We start from the raw sequence: 22,411 nt of genomic DNA, 5'->3' as shown, positions 1-22,411 counted from the left end.
AAAACATATATTCAACTCAGCCGTAGGGCAATGGCATAATATTGTCATTCTAGATAACTTTACTCATTTTGGCCCAGTTTGTTACTTAATAAAAATTCTGTTCTGATCTGAATAATTTGCCAACTGTGCAATGGTATATAGATTATTTTACTCTGATAAATGAAATTATTAGCTTTACTCATGGGAACTTTACTTTAATATACCTTTTGGTTCAATGCAAGCACAGGATGCGGAGAACGACATAAGGTGTGAGATGAAACACTAATTCTATCTAGAAAATATTTGTTGTTCAAATTTTTAAGGCACATGTGAAAAACTAACAAAAACTTCTATAGCATGGATTTACGAGAAAGTTTCACAAAACGCTTATTGCAACAACAATGGGATTTCTATCTAGCTTTTATACATTATTTAACCAAAGAAAATCTATTTTATTAATTATTCTTTCTAGTTTCCCCAGGTATGTGCCGAGTTTCGCTCAAAATATAGCTTATTATGTGCGTAGCGCCAATTCTTACTTTGATGCTGTCACGACCCGGCTGCCTCCTGCAGGCATCTAGCTCCGACTCTAAACACGTCTGATGTCTCTGCGCATCTCCTCACCACTACTCAAACTTCTACCGCGTGCACCTCGCTCTGTTAGCTTACTACTCTTCCAATCTTGCGGTTGGGAACTATCGACATTTTTCGCTGGCTCTAACCTGATCGAATCTCAGCACATACCTTTCACAACTAAGGCGTAACCTACACTGGTCGCTGACACACGCCTTCATGACGACCATGTTTCCTGATGGCAGTGGCATTTTTCAGTAAGATAATGCGTCATGTCACAAGGACAAGAAACAGTAGTTCGAGGAACACAGGTTAAACCTGATGGAAAACATCTGGTTTAAATGGTTCAAATGGCTCTGAGCACTATGGGACTTAACTTCTGAGGTCATCAGTCCCCTAGAACTCACAACTACTTAAACCTAACTAACCTAAGGACTTCACACACAACCATGCGCGAGGCAGGATTCAAACCTGCGACCGTAGCGGTCGCACGGTTCCAGACTGTAGCGCCTAGAACCGCTCGGCCACCCCGGCCGGCGAACACATCTGGGATGTGATGGAAAGTGCTGTCAGAGCTCATCGTTCCCCTTCCAGAAATTCACTGGAATTAGTTGGCTTGTATGTGCACGTACGGTGCCAGCTCCCTCCAGCGGCCTATCAAGGGCTCACTGCATCCACGCCACGACGCGTCACCACTGTTATCCATGCCAAAGGTGGACATGCTGGCTGCTAGGAAGGTGGCCAAAAAATTCTGGCCGATCAGTGTCTAAAACCCGTTAGAGTATTCTTTCGTAACTCATCCCCATTATCTGACAAAATACGTTTGTCTAGTAGTACTAGGCAAAAAGAGGATAAGAACAGAAAGAGGGAAGATCTCGCGCAGAAGCGTCACTGTGTGACGTCACAGAGTGCGCAGAAAATGTCGATAAAGCGAGCAAGCTTGGGCGTGGTCGAAGCAGCGGCGTGCGCCAGCGACCAGAAGACGCGTCGCCATAGACTGGAGAGCGGCGAGGCTGCCTACACATCCTGGTGAGTACTCGCTCTGGAGGCTCTAGCCTCATTAGTTCTACATGTAACACTTATTTTTCGTAGTGTGGTCGAGGATACTGGTGCTAGCAATTTTTCTTCGTATTCCTGTTCCGTTCGGAATGATTCAGTGGGAAAAATGCAGACGCTAAACCTCCATATGAGCTTTAATTTCTCCGATTTTATCATCGTGGTCGAATAGGAAGAGACGTACGTTGGAGGAAGTAATAGATTGCCTGGTTCTTCTTACAAGGGAACCTCTCCATCGCAAGTCCCTCAGATTTAGTTATAAGTTGGCACAGTAGATAGATTAGGTAAGTGTTGTTTAACGTCCCGTCAACAACGAGGTCATTAGAGACGGAGCACAAGCTCGGGTTAGGGAAGGATGGGGAAGGAAATCGGCCGTGCCCTTTCAAAGGAACCATCCCGGCATTTGCCTGAAACGATTTAGGGAAATCACGGAAAACCTAAATCAGGAAGGCTGGAGACGGGATTGAACCGTCTTCCTCCCGAATGCGAGTCCAGTGTGCTAACCACTGCGCCACCTCGCTCGGTTAGTAGATAGGTCTTGAAAAACTGAACACAGATCAATCGAGAAAACAGGAAGAAGTTGTGTGGAACTATGAAAAAATAAGCAAAATATACAAACTGAGTAGTCCATACGCAAGATACGCAACATAAAGCAGAATCTGAGCTCAGGAGCGCCGTGGTCCCGTGGTTAGCGTGAGTAGCTGTGGAACGAGAGGTACTTGGTTAAAGACTTCCCTCGAATGAAAAGTTCAACTTTTTATTTCCAGTATATGTGACAAACTCTTACGCTTTCATCACTTTTTTGGGAGTGATTATCCCATCCACAAGAAAACCTAAATCGGGCTGGGTAGAAGAATCTTTTTACCCATTCGTCAAGTGTATAAGTTAGGTGGATCGACAACATATTCCTCTCACGTGACGCACATGCCGTCACGAGTGTCGTATAGAATATATCAGACGTGTTTTCTTATGGAGGAATCGGTTGACCTGTGACATTGCGATCAAATGTTTTTGGTTTCCACTGGAGAGGCAATTCCTTTCGTCTACGGTTTTGCGGTGCGGTCGCAAAACGCAGACACTAAACTTATCACAATGAACAAAAACGTCAATGAACGAACGGACAGACCATAAATTTGCGAAAATAAAGAAAGTAAACTTTTCACTCGAGGGAAGACTTGAACCAAAGACCTCTCCATCCGCAGCTGCTCACGCTAACCACAGGACCACGGCGCTCCTGGACTCACACTATCCTTGATGTTGCATGGACTACTCAGTTTGTATACTTTGCTTTTTTTTTCATAGTTCCACACAACTTCTTCCTGTTTTCTCGCTTGATCTGTGTTCAGTTTTTCAAGGCCTATGCAGTGTGCCAACTTTAACTAAATCTGAGGGGGGTGCGATGGGGAGGTTCCCTTGGTAGAAAGTACGCGCTCTGAATCTGTAAACGTCTCCCTGATGCGCAACGCCTTTCTTGTAGCGTCTGCCACAGGAGTTTGATGATCAGTTCCGGGACGCTTTCGCGCCTGCTTTGCAAACATTTGTCGGTGGAACGAGTGTTCAGTAGACCAATACTTTCGTGTAAAAACTTCCACTACTCGGATGAATCTCAGTCTGGCACTTTGAGGGGCTGGACAAAGTTATGGAAACTGTGTGAAAAGTCCCGACTTCAAGATAAATGCACATGCTAGCCGGTCCTGCAGGTAGCCCTGTTGCATCTGACCACGAACGGCATCCCTGCGACGTCCCGAATAGGTTGCCAGTGTCAGCCGTGGTCGGAAATGTGCTCTGGGTACTTTTGAGTGCATTATGTAGAAGCTCAGTGCATTTGATCGCTGGTGCTCGTATGATGAGCACGTTCGTAACCAAGATTGCCAAAATGTTCAGATGTTTCCAGAGGCATTGTATAGAAGATGTTTGCCGCGTAAGGCAAAGGAGAACGATGTAGCCCGCGAAAACCCAAACCTCCACATGTCTGACAGTCAGATCGGAACCAAACGTTGTATGTCGATGGAGGATCAACCAAAACACCGATTTAGTTTGTGCTGTATGTTGTCCAGCAGAAACTGTGTAAACGGTAATTAAAAGTAATAACAGAACTGCAGAGCATAGGAAAACCTTGTCTGTCAGTTATTGGTTCATAAATCTCTCGTGGGTGAGTTGGTAGAGCGCGCGGTCTTCGTATCAATGGTCCAGAGTTCGAACCCCACTGATGACAATTTTTTTTACCAGTTTACGCTTGAATCTGTAATATGAGAGAACATTTTTCTGACATGTAAAAGGACTTTCCGCAGTGTGTAGCAACGTTCTTTTGGCAGCCTGTTTTTGATTCGTTAGTTGAATGTTATGTGCTTACTATTTATCTTATTTTTGTTTATTATTACTTTTTTCCAATCGCTTGGATCGCCTCGTGGTTCCAGCGGCCTATGATAAATTTCTGCTATAATGTGAGGAAGTCGTTTCACAAAAGCTGTACAGAAACGTACAAACTCTTCCTTCATACAACGATGTCTAACTGTTTTTATATGCCGGTCGCGGTGGCCGAGCGGTTCTAGGCGCTTCAGTCCAGAACCGTTCGACTGCTACGGTCGCAGGTTCGAATCCTGGCTCGGGCATGGACGTGTGTGATGTCCTTAGGTTAGTTAGGTTTGAGTAGTTCTACGTTATAGGGGACTGATGACCTCAGATGTTTAGCCCCATTGTATTCAGAGGCATTTGAACCATTTTTTGCTATTCTATCCTCCGATTTTAAAAAATAAAGTAAAGCTACGATCATACTCAAGGTTGTTTCGAACACTCCAGTGCCGTAGTAAGTCACTGAAGGTGCTATGCCGTTACCTTCATCAGATCTTTGAACTAAATTTCCCAGACACGTACATGGGGATCTGCAGTTTTATATGGACTTTGCACCAAGTGCAGCTCGGCATATTTCACATTAACATACGGTACCAGGGTTGAATTAAGTGCTAAGTGACAGATAAAGATCCTAGAACCGAACGCTGATCGAAACCGAGAAATCTGAATCCATAATCGAGTGCTTTGTGGTGTGTACGATGTGACATCTCGTATCGTGTTTTCGCGGTGTATTGCGTTGTGGTTTCAATGATTTTAAATACGCTTCAAATGGAAGATAAAGCAGTCACCGCTAATCCTTGCATAAAAAACTGATCGTACTTGCAGAAAACAAGTTCTGGCCTGCTCTGTATGGAGTGGATGCAGCCAATATTTGGGTTAGCAGGACGGGGTTACGTGTCACACAACCTGCGAAACAATAACCCTATTCCGTGAAAAACTCCCTTTATGATCTCGCTCGGTGACGACTCAAAACTGCCTCCCAAATCTTATGACCTTATGCTATGAGACTTCTTTTCACGGCGTTATGTGAAGTTCAGTGTCTACATTTCTCCAATTTAAGAAATACATACAACGTGCCAGCAACGAAAACAACAGAGATGTCTGTGAAAGGACATAGACCAAGTAACTACCAGCTGAGACAGTGTAGGCGAAAGTGTTATTGTTGTGGTCTTCAGTCCTGAGACTGGTTTGATGCAGTTGTCCATACTACTCTATCATGTGCAAGCTTCTTCATCTCGCAGTACCTACTGCAACCTACATAATTCTGAATCTGTTTAGTGTATTCATCTCTTGGTTTCCCTCTTCGACTTTTACCCTCCGCGCTGCCCTCCAGTACTAAATTGGTGATCCCTTGATGCCTCAGATTATGTCCTACCAACCGATCCCTTCTTCTAGTCTTGTGCCACAAACTCATCTTCTCCCCAATCCTATTCAATACCTCCTCATTACTTATGTGATCTATCCATCTAATCCTTAGCATCCTTCTGTAGCACCACATTTCTAAAGCTTCTATTCTCTTCTTGTCCAAACTATTTATAGTCCATGTTTCACTTCCATACATGGCTACACTCCGTTCAAATACTTTCAGAAACGACTTCCTGACACTTAAATCTATACTCGATGTTAACAAATTTCTCTTCTTGAGAAACGCTTTTTTCTTGTCATTGCCAGTCTACATTTCATATCCTCTCTACTTCGACCATCATCAGTTATTTTGCTCCCCAAATAGCAAAACTCCTTTACTACTTTAAGTGTCTCATTTCCTTATCCCCTTAGCATCACCCGACTTAATTCGAGTACATTCCATTATCTTCGTTTTGCTTTTGTTGATGTTCATCTTATATCCTCCTTTCAAGACACTGTCCATCCCGTTCAACTGCTCTTCCAAGTCCTTTGCTATCTGTGACAGAATGTTTCTGATACAATTACAATGCCATCGGCGAACCTCAAAGTTTTTATTTCTTCTCCATGGATTTTAATACGTACTCTGAATTTTTCTTTTGTTTCCTTTACTGCTTGCTCAATATACAGATTGAATAACATCGGGGATAGGTTACAACCCTGTCTCACATATGCATGATATAATTTAACAACACTTACAGGGGAGTGTATGCAGCTGAAAATAAAATAGAAATTTTTATTTCGATGCATTTTCGACTTAATTATTACATTTCTAAAAATTGTGTTACGTCTAAAAGGTCCTGTATAAGCTTTTCTGGTAATTACTTTTGAAACGTCCTTCCTGGAATGTGGATAGCGTGTAACTGCCCGTAACTTTGTTACAGACCAACTACTTTGTGGCGAAAAGAAGAACGCAGTTTTGTGGAAATGGCAGCCCTAAAACAATCTTGCTGTGGCTGTTCCCTCAAGACGGGCACCAAAGTAATTGCCGTCATATATCTGGTAAGTTACATATTTATATGTGGGTGTGTCCGTGTATGCCGTCAGCCTGAACAGTTTCAAGGTAACAAAAAAAGTGAATATAGCGCATCAGCGTATGTGTGTCTTAAAAAATTTTATTACATTGTATGAAGCATAGTCTGGAAACAATTAACTAAATGTATTTTTTTCAGGTCGCCAGTGTGTTCGAGATAGGAATGGCAGCGATATGTCTGCATGAGAACTACAGCAATGCAATGGACAACTTTAGCAGTTTCCCACATGATGAGAATTTTCAAGTTGTTGTTTTGGATTTCAGTAGCGAGGATTCCGGCTACTGCAACAAACTGGGCAAAGTGCTGCGCCTGTTGAAAGGTGAGCGCCACAAAATTCGCATTTCTAGTCGCACAATACACTGGCTGATTCAGCTGCCCCTACCGCTTTCGTTTTATGCAACCTGACGTGACAGAACAATATTGTTGACCTGTTTGCTCTGGAGATGAGGAGCAGATTGTTAGAACGTCGCCAAGTAAGTGGTAAAGTAGGCATACAAGAAGACATCTTAGACCTGTTGTACGAATTTTGTTTACGAGAATACTTCGGCACATTACTGTGGCGAGTCAGGTATCGAACTTCTCATTGGATTATATACTGAGAAGCTGTTACTTCCATACTTCTCATTTTGGTATCTCCCGTTAACTACGTTGTTTCTGATGGTAAAACTCACTTCACAAGGCAACGTTTCTGAGCCATTTACTAACAGTTAAGTAATATAAACAGAATAAACTTACACAGACATCAATAACATATACTAACTACACCGCCGATTGCATGAAGAGAGAATGGAGGCAGTAAGGTAAACATGGCGGAAGTAAGGTGTCTCTTGGCCAAAAAATACCGTGTAACTCATGGCCGATCTTCACTTGTATTGTTGCTGTACGATTCCTTTTCTGAACAGTCGCCCAAACGTCAGAGAGCACCATATCGATTGCATGACTGTCGCCAGTCTAGATACCATTTCTAATACAGAAGTAATGCAGGTTGCATAAAACGACATCGCTAGGGACAGCTGACTCACCCTGTTTACGAACACAAAGTAACAATTATGATCACCACTCGTACACAGTTGTTTCCCTCGTACATCCTCCTTCCCAAGCAGATCTTCCCCGTTTCCCAATATTCTTAGATTGTACAGTCTCCTTAAATTTCCTTTCCCCAGAACCATCTATTTTGTGAACTTATGAAATATTTTTATATGCCACTATCATTATTGTTATCATTACTATTATCATTACTAATGGCAGCACCAACACAAGTACAAGTATTGCCAGTATAAACTTTATTAGTTCGCAGTCAGTATTACTCACAATGTCACTATAGACACTCAAATGAACTTAATACACCACTGGCCATTAACATTGCTACACCACGAAGATGACGTGCTACAACGCGAAATTTAACCGTCAGGAAGAAGATTCGGTGAAATGCAAATGATTAGCTTTTCAGAGCTTTCACACAAGGTTGGCGCCGGTGGCGACACCTACAACGTGCTGACATGAGGAAAGTTTTCAACCGATTTCTCATACACAGCAGTTGATCGGCGTTGCCTGGTGAAACGTTGTTGTGATGCCTCGTGTAAGGAGGAGAAATGAGTACCATCACGTTTCCGACTTTGATAAAGGTCGGATTGAAGCCTATCGCGATTGCGGTTTATCGTATCGCGACATTGCTGTTCGCGTTGGTCGAGATCTAATGACTGTTAGCAGAATATGAAATCGGTGGGTTCAGGAAGGTAATACGGAACGCCTTGCTGGATCTCAACGGCCTCGTATCACTAGCAGTCGAGATGACAGGCATCTTATCCGCATGGCTGTAACGGATCGTGCAGCCACATCTCGATCCCTGAGTCAACAGATGGGGACGTTTGCAAGACAGCAACCATGTGGACGAACAGTTCGACGACGTTTGCAACAGCATGGACTATCAGCTCTGAGACCATGGCTGCGGTTACCCTTGACGCTGTATCACAGACAGGAGCGCCTGCGATGGTGTACTCGACGACGAACCTGGGTGCACGAATGGCAAAACGTCATTTTTTCGAATGAATCCAGGTTTTGTTTACAGCATCATGATGGTCGCATCCATGTTTGGCGACATCGCGGTGAACGCACATTGGAAGCGTGTATTCGTCATCGCCATATCGGCGTATCACTCGGCGTGATGGTATGGGGTGCCATTGGTTACACGTCTCGTTCACCTCTTGTTCGCATTGACGGCACTTTGAACAGTGGATGTTACATTTCACACGTGTTACGACCCGTGGCTCTACCCTTCATTCGATCCCTGCGAAACCCTACATTTCAGCAGGATAATTCACGACCGCATGTTGCAGGTCCTGTACGGGCCTTTCTGGATACAGAAAATGTTCGAGTGCTTCCCTGGCCAGCACATTCTCCAGATCTCTCACCAATTGAAAACGTATGGCCAATGGTGTCTGAGCAGCTGGCTCGTCACAACACGCCAGTCACTACTCTTGATGAACTGTGGTATCGTGTTGAAGCTGCATGGGCAGCTGTACCTGTACACGCCATCCAAGCTCTGTTTGACTCAATGCCCAGGCGTATCAAGGCCGTTATGACGGCCAGAGGTGGTTGTTCTGGGTACTGTTTTCTCAAGATCTACGCACCCAAATTGCCTGAAAATGTAATCACATGTCAGTTCTAGTATAATATATTTGTCCAATGAATACCCGTTTATCATCTGCATTTCTTCTTGGTGTAGCAATTTTAGTGCCCAGTAGTGTACTATTTGTCATATTAAAATTGTTATTTCTTACGGAACTATGACGTAAATAAATAGTACTGTATCTGCGAAACCCTGGTACGGTGTAATGTTACTCAACCTGTATTTCTCAAAGCGAACAAAGTCCAGCTCAGACAATAGCAACTAGAATGAGGCTCACTGGTACTAAGCACAAACCATGGTGCTGTAGCAGTAAGGATCGAAGTGCAAGTGGTATCAAGTGGCCGCTTACAGCTCTCCTACATTGCAGAAGCTGAGGGGTGCTAGCAGCAGGCAGCCACTGCAGATGTGGCTCAGTGGGTGCGTACCACTGGGTCCACCAGATTCTCTATGACCACTATCGGCGTCTAAGGGAAACTTGCAATCTCGTCACCAGTTCTGAGACGCCTGACGGTTGGTATCCATAAGTCGTACCACGTACCGAGCATCTGCAGAATATTATCATCGAGGAAAGTTGTTACTATGCACCGAAGAACAAAGTCGGAAATTCCCTAGGTTGCTATCAGTAGTGATTCGAAAGTGAAAGAAGAGACACAATAAAAAAAAGATTGATCTATTGGGAACCATACATTTGTGAATCAACAACGGTATCCACTCAAATAACACTTTTAAGACATAACGTCACTACAATAGACATATACAAGCAATACCAGCAATAATTTAAGCACTGTAAGGCTTTCAACATCATATACTTCATTTCCAGTGCAAAATGTACTCTGCCAAAGATTTTGGTAGAAACAATGGACGAGACATTAATTTAGACTATCTGGTATAAGAGGAATGTCATATTAGGCCCGACAAAAATGTACTTCTGTGGTGTCACCGCCAGACACGACACTTGCTAGGTGGTAGCCTTTAAATCGGTTAGTGTAAGTCGGACCCGCGTGTCGCCACTATCAGTGATTGCAGACCGAGCGCCGCCACACGGCAGGTCTAGAGAGACTTCCTAGCACTCGCCTCAGTTGTACAGCCGACTTTGCTAGCGATGGTTATCTGTATACAGACGCTCTCAATTCCAGAGACGACAGTTTAGCATAGCCTTCAACTACGTCCTTTACTAGGACCTAGCAAGGCAACATATTCAGTTACTATGACTTCTGAACAGATAATATTGTGACTCGTGTACCGTCAAGAGCGATGTTCATCATTAATGGATTGAAGTTAAGTATCAAATTAATTACGTCCGCTTTCTGAATTCTCATTCCTTGTCATGTTCCAGACCTGACGTCAGTATAGTTCTTCCCTCCTCACGCCAGCTTGCGTGAGCTAAAACGCGTGGATTTTCGCCTCCATTCGTAACACGGTGTTGGCTCTTCTGCCAACACAACAGCTTCAAACAAGGAATTTGAATTATACATTGGAGATGGTCAACACCATTTGCAAGACATTACATATGAACTGTATGCAGCAGATAACCTAAATGCAAAATGGTAGAGATGTAGTTGTGGAATTCTAGTGGAAAATGAGTTCAATATGCGTATTGATAATATTATACATTGAAATTTGAAAGGAAGCAGTTCATTACCATGTGAACAAGTTTACTGAATGTATTGGTTTGCATGGGGAATGATCTGTCAGCTGATAGCAGGACTGAATGATTAACTGTGAATCCGCTAGTGTTTTTCCCTTTTCGGATATATTGTCTTAAAAGACATGACGCCGTTGTATGGCACTAATGGTAGCCTCTTTTTCTTATGATCACCAAAGTTCGATGCTGATCCATCACCATACGTTACGCATTTTAGGTTACCCCATCACCAGATCTACACACGAGGATATTAAGCGACTCATCACACAGTGCATGCGATACTATCACCCCTATTCGAGTTGATAATGGGGCAGGTGAGGGTACTATATGAAACACATGATAAAGTACCTTGCATAGATGTATGTTGATCTCATGATGAGGCTGACCGAAAGCGCAGAACGTGCGGTGATTGGCCAATAAAGAATTTTGGCGACCAAGACGAAAGATTGTGTATTTTATACGAGGATTAACAGCTCACCTCAGAAAGTTCTAATCATTAATTTTCCTGTTACTGTTTCAGTTACGAAGACGCAGCTTATCGTATGCCTTGTGTTTGGCATTACGCAGGCAGTGAGTGCTACGCTTCTCTTCTTTGGAGCGAGTGAGGTAAATATATCGAATTACAGAAGTATGTGATTTTTAGCAGAAACTGGGCAAAGCAGGGGACGGTAACAACATCTGGAGCTCCTGATACAATAAATTATGGTTGCTACTTCATAATTTTTCTATTTCATGAGGCCTCCCACAGAAACAGAGGGAGAGGACAACTGACTGTAAATAGTTAAAGACCAATTACAGAATTATTTTACAGCATTCTTCAAACGATAGTGATGTTCGCGGCGCCATGGAATACACAAAGATCACTCCTTTTTTGGACCCAAAATAAAGTTTACTTGACTTTCGCGCATCATTAGCCAGAGGCGAATCGAATGACACTACTGCAATTTGGATTTGTGTCCTTGTGAAGGGAACCATATTACTTGGCAGTGTGTCTAATACAGGGGGGGGGAGGGTTAATATGGCCTTCTATTCCACACTTATGTTCCGCGAGATACCTTCGGTGTGTGGCGGAGGGTACGACAATCTCTTCCTAGCTAACCTGTGCGTGGGAAGAATGATTTTAGGCAAACCTCCATATGGCGTCAATGTTAGTAATTAATTTGCTGATAATTAATACTGAGTGCTACATAACACTGATACAGACCCTTAAAATACAAGTCATTAGGAGTATTTTGCTAACTAAGTAGCTCTAAACCCACGATGTACTTAAGACATGGTTTTTGTTTGCTTTGTATTTCAGAGTAAGCCAGTTCTGCTCCTACCGTGGATGATCGTGCAAAGCCTAGTCATCATAACGATGACTGTTGTAAGCGTTATCGCATGTGCGCGCTTTTTTCACGCTGTCGAGATATCCCACTATCCTGTGGTTGGTGCAGTCTACATTTGCCTTAGTAAGTACCTATATTTATTTTTTCTGAGGTAGTATGGTCTGCGTCGACTAAGAGCGAGAATATTGTGACACAGTGGTGCAAATACGGAGGAATACACACAAACTCAAGTTCATGGAGTGCAGATGGACGACTTGGATTTATCGGGAGAATTTTTGGAGTGGCGTAGCCGTAGGGTACACATGACTAGCTACTTCGTATTGGCCGGCCGAGCGTTTCTAGGCGCTACAGTCTGGAATCGCGCGACCGCTACGGCCGCAGGTTCGAATCCTGCCTCGGGCATGGGTGTGTGTGTGATGTCCTTAGGTTAGTTAGTTTTAAGTAGTTCTAAGTTCTAGGGGACTAATGACCTCAGAAGTTAAGTCCCATAGTGCTCAGAGCCATTTGAACTTGGTATTGTAGGTCAACTACATATGAGGCATATTCACAAAGTGTACTTGATTTTTTATCTTTTTAGATAATGTGTATCTGAAGAACAATTGCGAGATATTGTTGATACACTTGTTGACTAGGTTTCCACGTAATCGCTACCCCGCTCAGTGCTATGGCACAACCTCCTTTATACTCTTCTCAAAGAGTTCTGCTCCAATGTCTTTCCCCAACGTAATAACCTCTTTCGGTACCTGCTCGTCGGCTGTAAATTTAATTGCACTCATGTGTGCCTTCATTGACGTGAAAAGATGATAATCTGAAGGCACAAAGACCGGGGGAAAGGGAGAGTGGTTCAAAACATCCCAACGAAATTACTGCTAGTACGCCTTGGTGGCAAAGACTGTGAGGAAGGTCCTTGTCGTGTAAAAAGCACACTTCTCTCGGCAGGATTCTTTTGCTCTTGAGATTTTTTAGTGTCTTAACAACGTGATTGCCCACTGATGGTCTCCCCCTCAGGCAGGTCTCTAAACAATGAGGCCGCTTTTTTTTTTTTGGGTCCGAAATGGTAGTTTTGAATTTTCTGCCAGACGTAGTATTAGTGTGACGCCACTGTGACGACTGTCTTTTGTTTCAGCAGCGTAATGAACCACACTCGATCTCATCTCCAGTCACAACAGAGCTCAGAAAACTCTCACCTTCCAGTTCAAGTCGGTCAAGAAATTCGCGGGCGCTACTGGCCCAATTTTTCTTGTACTGCTCTGTCAGCTGTTTCGGGACCATCTCGCGCACCGTGTCCGGTATCCCAGCGTTTCTGTGAGTGTCTCGTGTAAGAGTGTGGTGGAAACATCGCAGAAATTTCATTAACTATCAACCGGTTGTCTTCAGGAACAGTTTTCTCCATTCTTTGCACAAACCCATCAGTCAAAATGGAAGGTCTTCCGCTTCTCTGACCGTCATGAAAATTTGTACTGCTTTCATTAAAATCCCTACACCACTTAAATACACTCTTTCTGTTCCTAACACTTTAGCCGTAAACGGTTTTGATTCGCGAAAAAATTTAGGTAGGTGCTATTCCTTCCACGAGTTGAAAGCAGATCACAGCACGTGGCTCCCACTTGGTATTTCTTACCGACAGCTTTCAAGCAGCTGGATACTACATCCTGAGCTTACGTAGTACCGTGTTCCTGCCATTCTTGCCCTTGTCAAGGAATCCTCCTCGACTACTCAGTGTTGCCAACCCTGAAACAACAAGAAACAAAAAAAAAAACAAAAAAAACATAGCCCTTTATGATGACAGTACACTTACTTTCTGAACGTGCCTCGTAGATAATCCGCAACCGCTGTACAGCGCATAGCATAGCGTACTTTGTACCATGTACAGTCATTCCATTTCGTGTTTTACTTGGAAGCACAAGCAGACAAAAATGACTAGCCATGTGCCTCTGCACGAAGCATAATCACCTCTATTTTGTCCTCAAGCGGCATTAATAACACAGGCAGCAGACCAGTTCATTAGTGTGTCTTAACACTGGTCCTTCAAATTTGTTCTCAATTCAGGGATTCAGGTTTTCTCGGCGAATACCATTGGTGAAATCTGTTGTAGAATACACAGTATTAATGACAAAATAACCTAGTCAATGGTGACTAGAATATGGTGCATGAAGAAAAATTGGTTCCCAAGTAGATACAGACAATGCACTCTTTATTAATAGTAGTATAACTGCCAAGTTGTTTGTAAATTTGACTATGCTGTAATCACATACCCTATCAACCCATGAAGTATGTTTCCTTATCCTTTTCTAGGTCTCTCTCTTTTCGTTAGGAAGTGTATAGTCGAACGGTGCAGAAATTTCTCTCAACAAAGCGCATTAACTTACAGTTACCCACACTTGAAGCAAGCTCCCATTCATCAGACCAAACAAAAATTATGTCCGAGTCGTCGAGAACAACTCTTTTTCCACCAGTATTCCGACTTCTTAGATACAGCCTACCACGTCATCATCTCCAGTATCAACCTCTTCATCGATCATCTTCAATTATTTGGTTGATCTTCTCCAATCTCTGCCTTCTATTACATTTTCTACCCTCTACAGTTCCTTTCAGTGCCATAGATTTAGTACCATAGATGTTCCTCTCTTCACCTATTTTGCAGAGAACCTTCTCATTCCTTATCATTCCGCTCTTGAAATACTTCGATTCTTTTTTGTTCTTTTCAGGGATTCCCTTTGTCCATGATTCACTTCCGTACAGTGCTGTGCTCCAGGCGTACCTTTTCAGAAATTTCTCCCTAAAATTAAGGCTGATGTTTAACACTAACGGACAACTTGTGGCCAAGTCCATTCTTAGTCTGCTTCTCATATCCTCGCTGCTTCGTCATCACGTATAATTTAGCTTACAAGGCAACAAAATTGTTTAATCACCTACTTCATAGCCCCCAGTTTTGATGTTAAGGTCACTGCAAATTTTGTATCTGCTGCTCCTGATTGCTTTCGTCTTCCTTCAGTTTACTCTCAGCCCACTTCAGTGACCTGTCCTGGCTTGACAGAAGTACACCTGGGCTTCTACAGCTGAAGAAATTGTCTGGCGTAGCGATAATAATTTATACAGGGTAGTCACGAACTGTCTGAAAAGATTGTAAGGGTATTGCAAGGTAGGTTATGGTGAGAAATAACTATTACGAAAAAATTTCCACAAGTTTCACCGTTTCCGAGTTAGTATCGAAGTTATTCAATTATTGAGGGTTGAATAACAGTTAGGCGGTTTTTTGTTCTACTGATTTTTATTTGTATGAACTAGTTTTCGGCTTATTAGACCATCTTCAGGTAACTACTGGCTGTTGTTTACAAGGAGCTTGTGTTCTTACGAACCAAGCATTCTGGACTAAGATACAACGCATTTACTTACAATCTTTAGTTGTGGTATTGTCTTTGGAATTGTCAAACGGGTCTTTTTGTTCTGTAAAACTCTTATTTAACATAATAACTCATATTTTATGGTTTGTCAGTACCATGTATGACAATAATTAGAATTGTTTAGAATACACATTATAACAAAATTACAATTTTTTGGTATTTGTTGGAAACAGTTGTACTGGACATTAATTGTTGGTTGTACAACAGTGATGTTTTCTTTGGGTGTTACATTTTTTATTAGAAAATTGTGCATTAATATATACCAAATATTACTTTGTTACAGTTGAGTTACAGTTAGGAATGTACACACATAAGGCATAGTACATTATACTGGGCTGTGAATTTGTTTACTATTGGGACACTTTGTGGTTAGTAGCAGGTCTACTGTATTGTGTAAAGTTTAAGAGTGGTGTTGTGCTCAGTTGCAATTGGTCATTTAGGACTAGCTGCGGATTTAGGGCTAAGTGTTTGTTAATTTCAAGTGCTTCTAGTAGGCTGAGTTTTCTGCCTTTGTTGGCTATTTGTATCACTTCTGTGTGTGTTAGATATTTGTGCCTTCCTTAGCACATGTTCAGCAAAGGTGGAGTCTGATTTATTTAACCTCCAGCTGCATTCATGTTCAGTCAGCCTTGTTGCTATGGCCCAGCCCGTTTTACCAATGTACAGTTTATTGCAGTCAGTGCAGGTTATTTTGTAGACCCCACTGTTGCTTAGTTTATCTGTTTTGTCCTAGCTGTTGAATAGGAGATTAGCTCTAATGCCTCTTACATGAAATGAACTTTTATAGTTTTGGGATTTCAGTGTTTTGGCTAGTTTGTCCGATAGCTTACCTACATATGGAATAGTACACCAGTTGGTTTGTGGTGTAGTTCTTATTGTAGAGGGGGTATAAATGTAGGGCAAAATTTAGTTTCTTTGTCAACTAATTCAGGGTTATAGCCATCATTGTTGTTGTTGTTGTTGTTGTTGTTGTTGTTGTGGTCTTCAGTGCAGAGACTGGTTTGATGCAGCTCTCCATGCTACTCTATCCTGCGCAAGGTTCTTCATCTCCCAGTACCTACTGCAACCTACATCCTTCTGAATTTGCTTAGTGTATTCATTTCTTGTTCTCCCTCTACGATTTTTACCCTCCACGCTGCCCTCCAATACTAAATTGGTGATCCCTTGATGCCTCAGAACATGTCCTACCAACCGATCCCTTCTTCTGGTCAAGTTGTGCCACAAACTTCTCTTCTGTTATTGGGTGTTGGGAACATGAGGGTATTACCGTGTCTGTTGTGGGTTTTCTGTGAATTTTGAAAGTATGTGTATCTGTGATGTTATCTATGTCAAGGTCTAAAAGGTTAATGGATTTGTCACCTAGCTCCATGGTGAATTGTATGTCTTTGTGTTGTTAACTTAGATGTTCTAGGAATGTGTTCAGTTGTCTGTTGGTGCCTGTCCATATTCAATTAGGCCGCTGTGTGCGGAAATTCAAACGGCCCGCCAGGGGCGGCGACTGCAAGCGTGTTCTCCGTTTGGTTTCCTAAAACCGAAGAAGGGCGTGATACAAAAACTGGGCGTCGGACAGTAGTAAGTGGCGAACCGATCCAAACGCTGTGCAGTCTCGTGCACTACCATCTACGCTATCAGAACAACTGTCATTAGTTGTATATTGTGGGACGCTTGAATTTGCTCGCGCAGTGGTCTGATTGGCTAATTTCGATTCTAATTAACTCGGAAACGCCGCGAGGGATTAGCTGTGCGGTCTCAGGCGCTGCAGTCATGGACTGAGCGGCTGGTCCTGGCGGAGGTTCGAGTCCTCCCACGGGCATGGGTGTATGTGTTTGTCCTTGGAATTTATTTATTTATTTATTTATTTATTGTTTCGTGGGACCAAATTAAGGTGAAGTCTCCATGGTCATGGAACGAGTCAATGCATGAAATTATAACACGATAGTAGAAACAGATAAAATGAAATACAAGAAACGTATTCAGGCCGCAATTCGTAAGTTTAAATAAAGAAAATTAACAACGTATCACTGGAATTTGCTTAATTTTTCAGCTCTTACAAGAGCTCGTCGACAGAATATAAGTGAGCTATGAGGAAACTTTTCAGTTTAGACTTAAAAGCGTTTGGGCTAGTGCTAAGATTTTTGACTTCTTGTGGTAGCTTGTTGAAAATGGATGCAGCAGAATAGTGCACTGCTTTCTGCACAAAAGTCAAGGAAGTGCATTCCACATGTACATTTGATTTCTGCCTAGTATTAACTGAGTGAAAGCTGCTAACTCTTTGGAATAAGCTAATATTGCTAACAACAAACGACATTAAAGAATATATATACTGTGAGGGCAATGTCAGAATTCCCAGACTACTGAATAGTGACGGACAAGAGGTTCTCGAACTTACACCACAAATAGCTCGAACAGCCGGTTTTTGAGCAAAAAATACCCTTTTTGAATCATAAGTATTACCCCAAAAAGTAATACCATATAACATAGGCGTATGAAAATATGCGAAGTAGACTACTTTTCGTGTTGAACTGTAACTTATTTCAGATACTGTTCTAATGGTAAATAAAGCAGCATTTAGTTTCTGAACAAGATCCTGAACATGGGCTTTCCGCAACAGCTTACTATCCATCCGAATAGGAACTTGAACTGTTCCGTCTCGCTTATAATATGCCCATTCTGTCTGATCAAAATATGTTCTTGTTGAATTGTGTTAAAGCTGAGTCTTACTGTGATTTAGCATCAAATTATTTTGCGCAAGCCACGAACTTATTTCATGAACTACATTATTTGATAATGTTCCAATATTACACACAAGATCCTTCACTACCAAGCTGGTGGGATAATTTAGGTTAAGCAGTATGTGAGCTTAGGGGCTGATGACCTTAGCAGTTAAGTCCCATAAGATTTCACACACATTTGAACATTTGAACTCGGAAACGTTTTAACGTATCGAATTTTTTTCTTAACAATTATTTCTCAGCACAGCGTGCCTTGCACCACAGTTACAAGTTCTTCAGACTGTTTCTGACCAATCTCTATACAAAAACCTTCGCTGTAAGTCAGTGCATTAGTGAAAACAGTATCAAAATCTCTACAGCAGTCCCTGAGATTCGCCGTCACAGACATAAGAACGCGGCAAGGGACTTCAATTTAGTAAAGTGAATGGATACTGTACTCATTAGACTGTTCATTCCATGGCTTGAGGTAAGACTCCATAGCACCGTTAAGCAAGGGGCGCAGATTTGAAGGATGTGATGTGTAAAAATAATCGTTAACTAACTAATTTAGTGTCGAATTGATTGTTATTCAATCTGTATACTAAGGAAGCAATAAAGGAAAGAAAAGAAAAGAAAAGTTCGGAGTAGGTATTAAAATCCACGGAGAAGAAATAAAAACTTTGAGGTTCTCCGATGACATTGCAATTCTGTCAGACAGCAAAGGACTTGGAAGAGCAGTTGAACGGAATGGACAGTGTCTTTAAAGGAGGGCACAAGATGAACACAAATAAAAGCAAAACGAGGTTAATGGAATGTAGTCGAATTAAGTCGGGTGACGCTGAGGGAATTACATTAGGAAATGAGACACTTAAAGTAGTAAAGGAGTTTTGCTATTTGGGGAGCAAAATAACTGATGATGGTCGAAGTAGAGAGGATATAAAATATAGACCGGCAATGGCAAGGAAAACGTTTCTGAAGAAGAGATATTCGTTAATATCGAGTATAGATTTAAGTGTCAGGAAGTAGTTTCGGAAAGTATTTGTATGGAGTGTAGACATGTATGGAAGTGAAACATGGACGATAAATAGTTTGGAAAAGAAGAGAATAGAAGCTTTCGAAATGTGGTGCTACAGAAGAATGCTGAATATTAGATGGGTAGGTAGATCACATAACTAATGAGGAAGTATTGAATAGAATTGGGGAGAAGAGAAGTTTGTGGCACAACTTGACCAGAAGAAGGGATCGGTTGGTAGGACATGTTCTGAGGTATCGAGGGATCACCAATTTAGTATTGGAGGGCAGCGCGGAGGGTAAAAATCGAAGAGGGAGACCAAGAGATAATACACTAAGCAGATTCAGAAGGATGTAGGTCGCAGTAGTTACTTCGAGATGAAGGAGCTTGCACAGGATAGAGTAGCATGGAGAGCTGCATCAAACCAGTCTCTGGACTGAAGACCACAACAACAACAACAGGGAGCCACGAGGCTGATTGCTCATAGTGCTGCGCGTTAAAATTTGTTCCAAGTTTCGACGTTCAGTGAAGTAGAATATATAGTGTGGTTAAACCATCTTCAAACAGCCTGTATTTACGTTCAGTGTCAGCTGATGTGATCTCACGCTTGTCTCATTTCAGTGCTGAATGTGTACATCCTACTGGTGGTGTCCAGCTTGTGCCAGTCTCTGTGTGAACGCAGCCAGGGACGCACTTAGGCAAGACAGCGCGTGTCTGAAGCGAAGTGGAGTCCGGTGCAAGTTTCCGTCTCTACACTTTATCTGCAACACATCGCTGTTGGACAATGACTTGAACCAAGTCAGTTCTGCGACTACAAAATTCTGTGTGTGCACATCTACGAAGTGTCAGAGCTTAATGCATCCATCGCTGGAGTCACACTTCTCACCTGTTACGTGTTGACTTTAACTTAGACCATAGATAATATAAACAGTGCATGCCTTTTACCTTTGCCATGTCAATATTTCAACCCATATGAAAGTCATGTGATGGGTGGTCAAGCCCGATGCCCTATCATAATGTGGTTATACAATTTTTCCTATTTATACCTAATGCATGAATTTTAACACATTTACCTCTTGCATTATCACACATGTGAATTACCAATATTAATGTCATGATTGCGGTTTTAATATTCGGCGATGTTTGAGCTTTGTGTTTACAGTTGCATCTGTATACAATACTAATTACACTGACAAAATTTGGGAGGTTGCTCAGGGACCTGTATTACTAAATCACTAAAGCTGCACACAGTGCTATTTCTCAGTTACAGGCTGCCTCTCTCAACGATTTCCAGGGGTAACAAAAATTCGATTTTCAGTATTTCATATAATTATTTAACAGATTTAAAAATGCAGTCATAATCTACTCATTAACTGGTACAATCATGTTGGAAGTTTAGTATAAAAAGTGAAGTATTCATCTTTATATTGCTTCAAATAGATTGAGATTCCTCAAAAACAACTGTCAAATATTTTTTATGCTGTTATGACATCCACTTCTATGCATCACGTCCGATTATTATGCAAAATAGGAGTTGATGTTTCATAGCTTTTTCTCAGTTAACTACAGACGCTAAAACTCCACTAGGACAAGATTTGCACCGTATTGGAGATTATTAAGCCCATAGATAAATGTTTGTGTAATACCGATTTCATTTGGTAAATTCCGGTTTTTTTTCTTTTAGACTGTAAATGCAGAGGAAATTTAAAAACTGATAGCGCCTCATTATCAAATGATACAGGTGAAAAAATGTTTACCGATGTGTTTTAATACACTCGTCCCCTTTCAAAAAATTTCCGTTTCAGGCGAAGTGTTGAAACATTTTTTACTTCAGAATTGGTAGAAGGAATGATAGACAGTACTAATGCTATTTAATAAATTTCTGCACATACTTATCTAAGATCTCTACATAAAAGCCATCGTAAGATTTGTGTAGAAAGGAACACTCTTAAATAATAAAGAAGCTTCAATGACACTCTGCAAAAATGTTAGCAAAATACTGATATTTTTCACAATCGTATCTGTAGAACTAAAGGTTGATTTATTTCACGTACTTTTGGCATAATCCAAACTCTGTACGAGATATTATCGTTCTAAAAATGTTTGTGATTGTAAATACAGCAAGAAAGAAAAATTTCACATCAAAGAGATGATGGTTTCCATACAATAATTGTCTAAGTAATGGAATGCGATGACTGTGTTGTTCAGTGCGCTAAAAAAAGAGTAATTCACTGCTTTTATAAAAAAATTTAACCTATTATTGTATATTTCATGTGCTTTGTTCGAGAAAGACAAGTATAGATTAATGATTAAATATATTTTTAGTGACATTAATAAATTACGTTTTACCATTTATTTAGGCTGTTATTTTACCTTATAAAATACATGCATAATAAATGCCCATTATGCATTGCATCGTACTAATTATTATGGCACAGTATTGTGAAATACAATAAGACACACATAGCAAAAACAATGAAATGTTCACAAAAGTATAAAAATCTACATAATGTATATTGGTTACTTCAGACACTCCCTTAATCCAGCTGTTGTTATTACGTTTCCACAGATAACACGCTCATTTTTAATACTAACCAATGGTATGTCTGCTCAACAATTGCTATCTGTTTCTGACGAAACATGTCAGTTCGTGGCTAGACTTGACTGCTGAAGTCGTTAGGTTCCATAAAAAGACATGGTTCCAAATTTTATACGGATTTTTGTCTACTTTTTAAGTGTAGCACTATTTGGCGAATGGTAGAAAATTCCTCTGGAAGTAACTACACAGGGAGTCACCAAACAAAATCCCCATGTTTGGCGTTGCGAGTGTTAACGTTTTCTTCTTCTTTCTGGTTCTGACTCCGCCTCTTTTGCCAAGTGTGTCTCGTAGTTCAAGAAAGTTACAGATTTTGATGTGACTTCTGAAATTTTCCCGGCGTATTTGTTCTTCTAATAATTTCCGGGTATGCAGCCGGATCGCGTCGACATTCTGCCACGATATTTCGGCCCAGAGACGTCCGGCCATCATCAGGTGAGTACACAACTACTGAAGAGCCCAGGTGCAGTCGCGGTATTTATACCGATTCTCGCGCACGTGTTGACATGCGCGGCATAGCCGAGTTGTACGTGCTGCCCTCGGTGGTGAAAGTAAAAGATTTTGCTTTGAGAAAGCATAGTAACAGAGGACTGAAAGTGAACTATTAAAGAATCTGCGTTAATTTACTTTTCCTGTGCTCACATGAACTGGTGGGTCACAGGGCAGCAAATGTATTGAGCCTGTCTCAGTT

At 41.6% G+C, this 22,411-nt stretch overlaps 2 protein-coding genes across 2 annotated transcripts in view; one reads left to right on the top strand and one right to left on the bottom strand.

Annotated features, from left to right (window-relative positions):
* LOC126292035 (amyloid-beta-like protein) overlaps nucleotides 1–22,411 on the bottom strand; it is a 1,795,419-nt gene that overhangs the window by 381,107 nt on the left and 1,391,901 nt on the right. The window lies entirely within an intron of this gene.
* Nucleotides 1,532–21,462, top strand: LOC126292050 (uncharacterized). The gene is made up of 6 exons (XM_049985852.1): nucleotides 1,532–1,581; nucleotides 6,246–6,363; nucleotides 6,534–6,714; nucleotides 11,190–11,275; nucleotides 11,970–12,120; nucleotides 19,746–21,462. Exons 2-6 carry the CDS (start codon nucleotides 6,289–6,291, stop codon nucleotides 19,820–19,822), a joined length of 570 nt encoding a protein of 189 aa, XP_049841809.1. The 5' UTR covers nucleotides 1,532–1,581; nucleotides 6,246–6,288; the 3' UTR covers nucleotides 19,823–21,462.

Source organism: Schistocerca gregaria, chromosome 9 (assembly GCF_023897955.1).
Source record: "Schistocerca gregaria isolate iqSchGreg1 chromosome 9, iqSchGreg1.2, whole genome shotgun sequence".
Lineage (NCBI taxonomy): Eukaryota > Metazoa > Arthropoda > Insecta > Orthoptera > Acrididae > Schistocerca > Schistocerca gregaria.
This window is presented reverse-complemented; position numbering and strand designations above follow the sequence as displayed.

Coding starts and splice junctions, on each gene's coding strand:
- LOC126292050 (XM_049985852.1), top strand. CDS start 6,289: ATGGCAGCCCTAAAACAATCTTGCTGTGGCTGTTCCCTCAAGACGGGC. Junction 11,276..11,969: donor TCTTCTTTGGAGCGAGTGAG/GTAAATATATCG, acceptor TTTGTATTTCAG/AGTAAGCCAGTTCTGCTCCT. Junction 12,121..19,745: donor TGCAGTCTACATTTGCCTTA/GTAAGTACCTAT, acceptor GTCTCATTTCAG/TGCTGAATGTGTACATCCTA.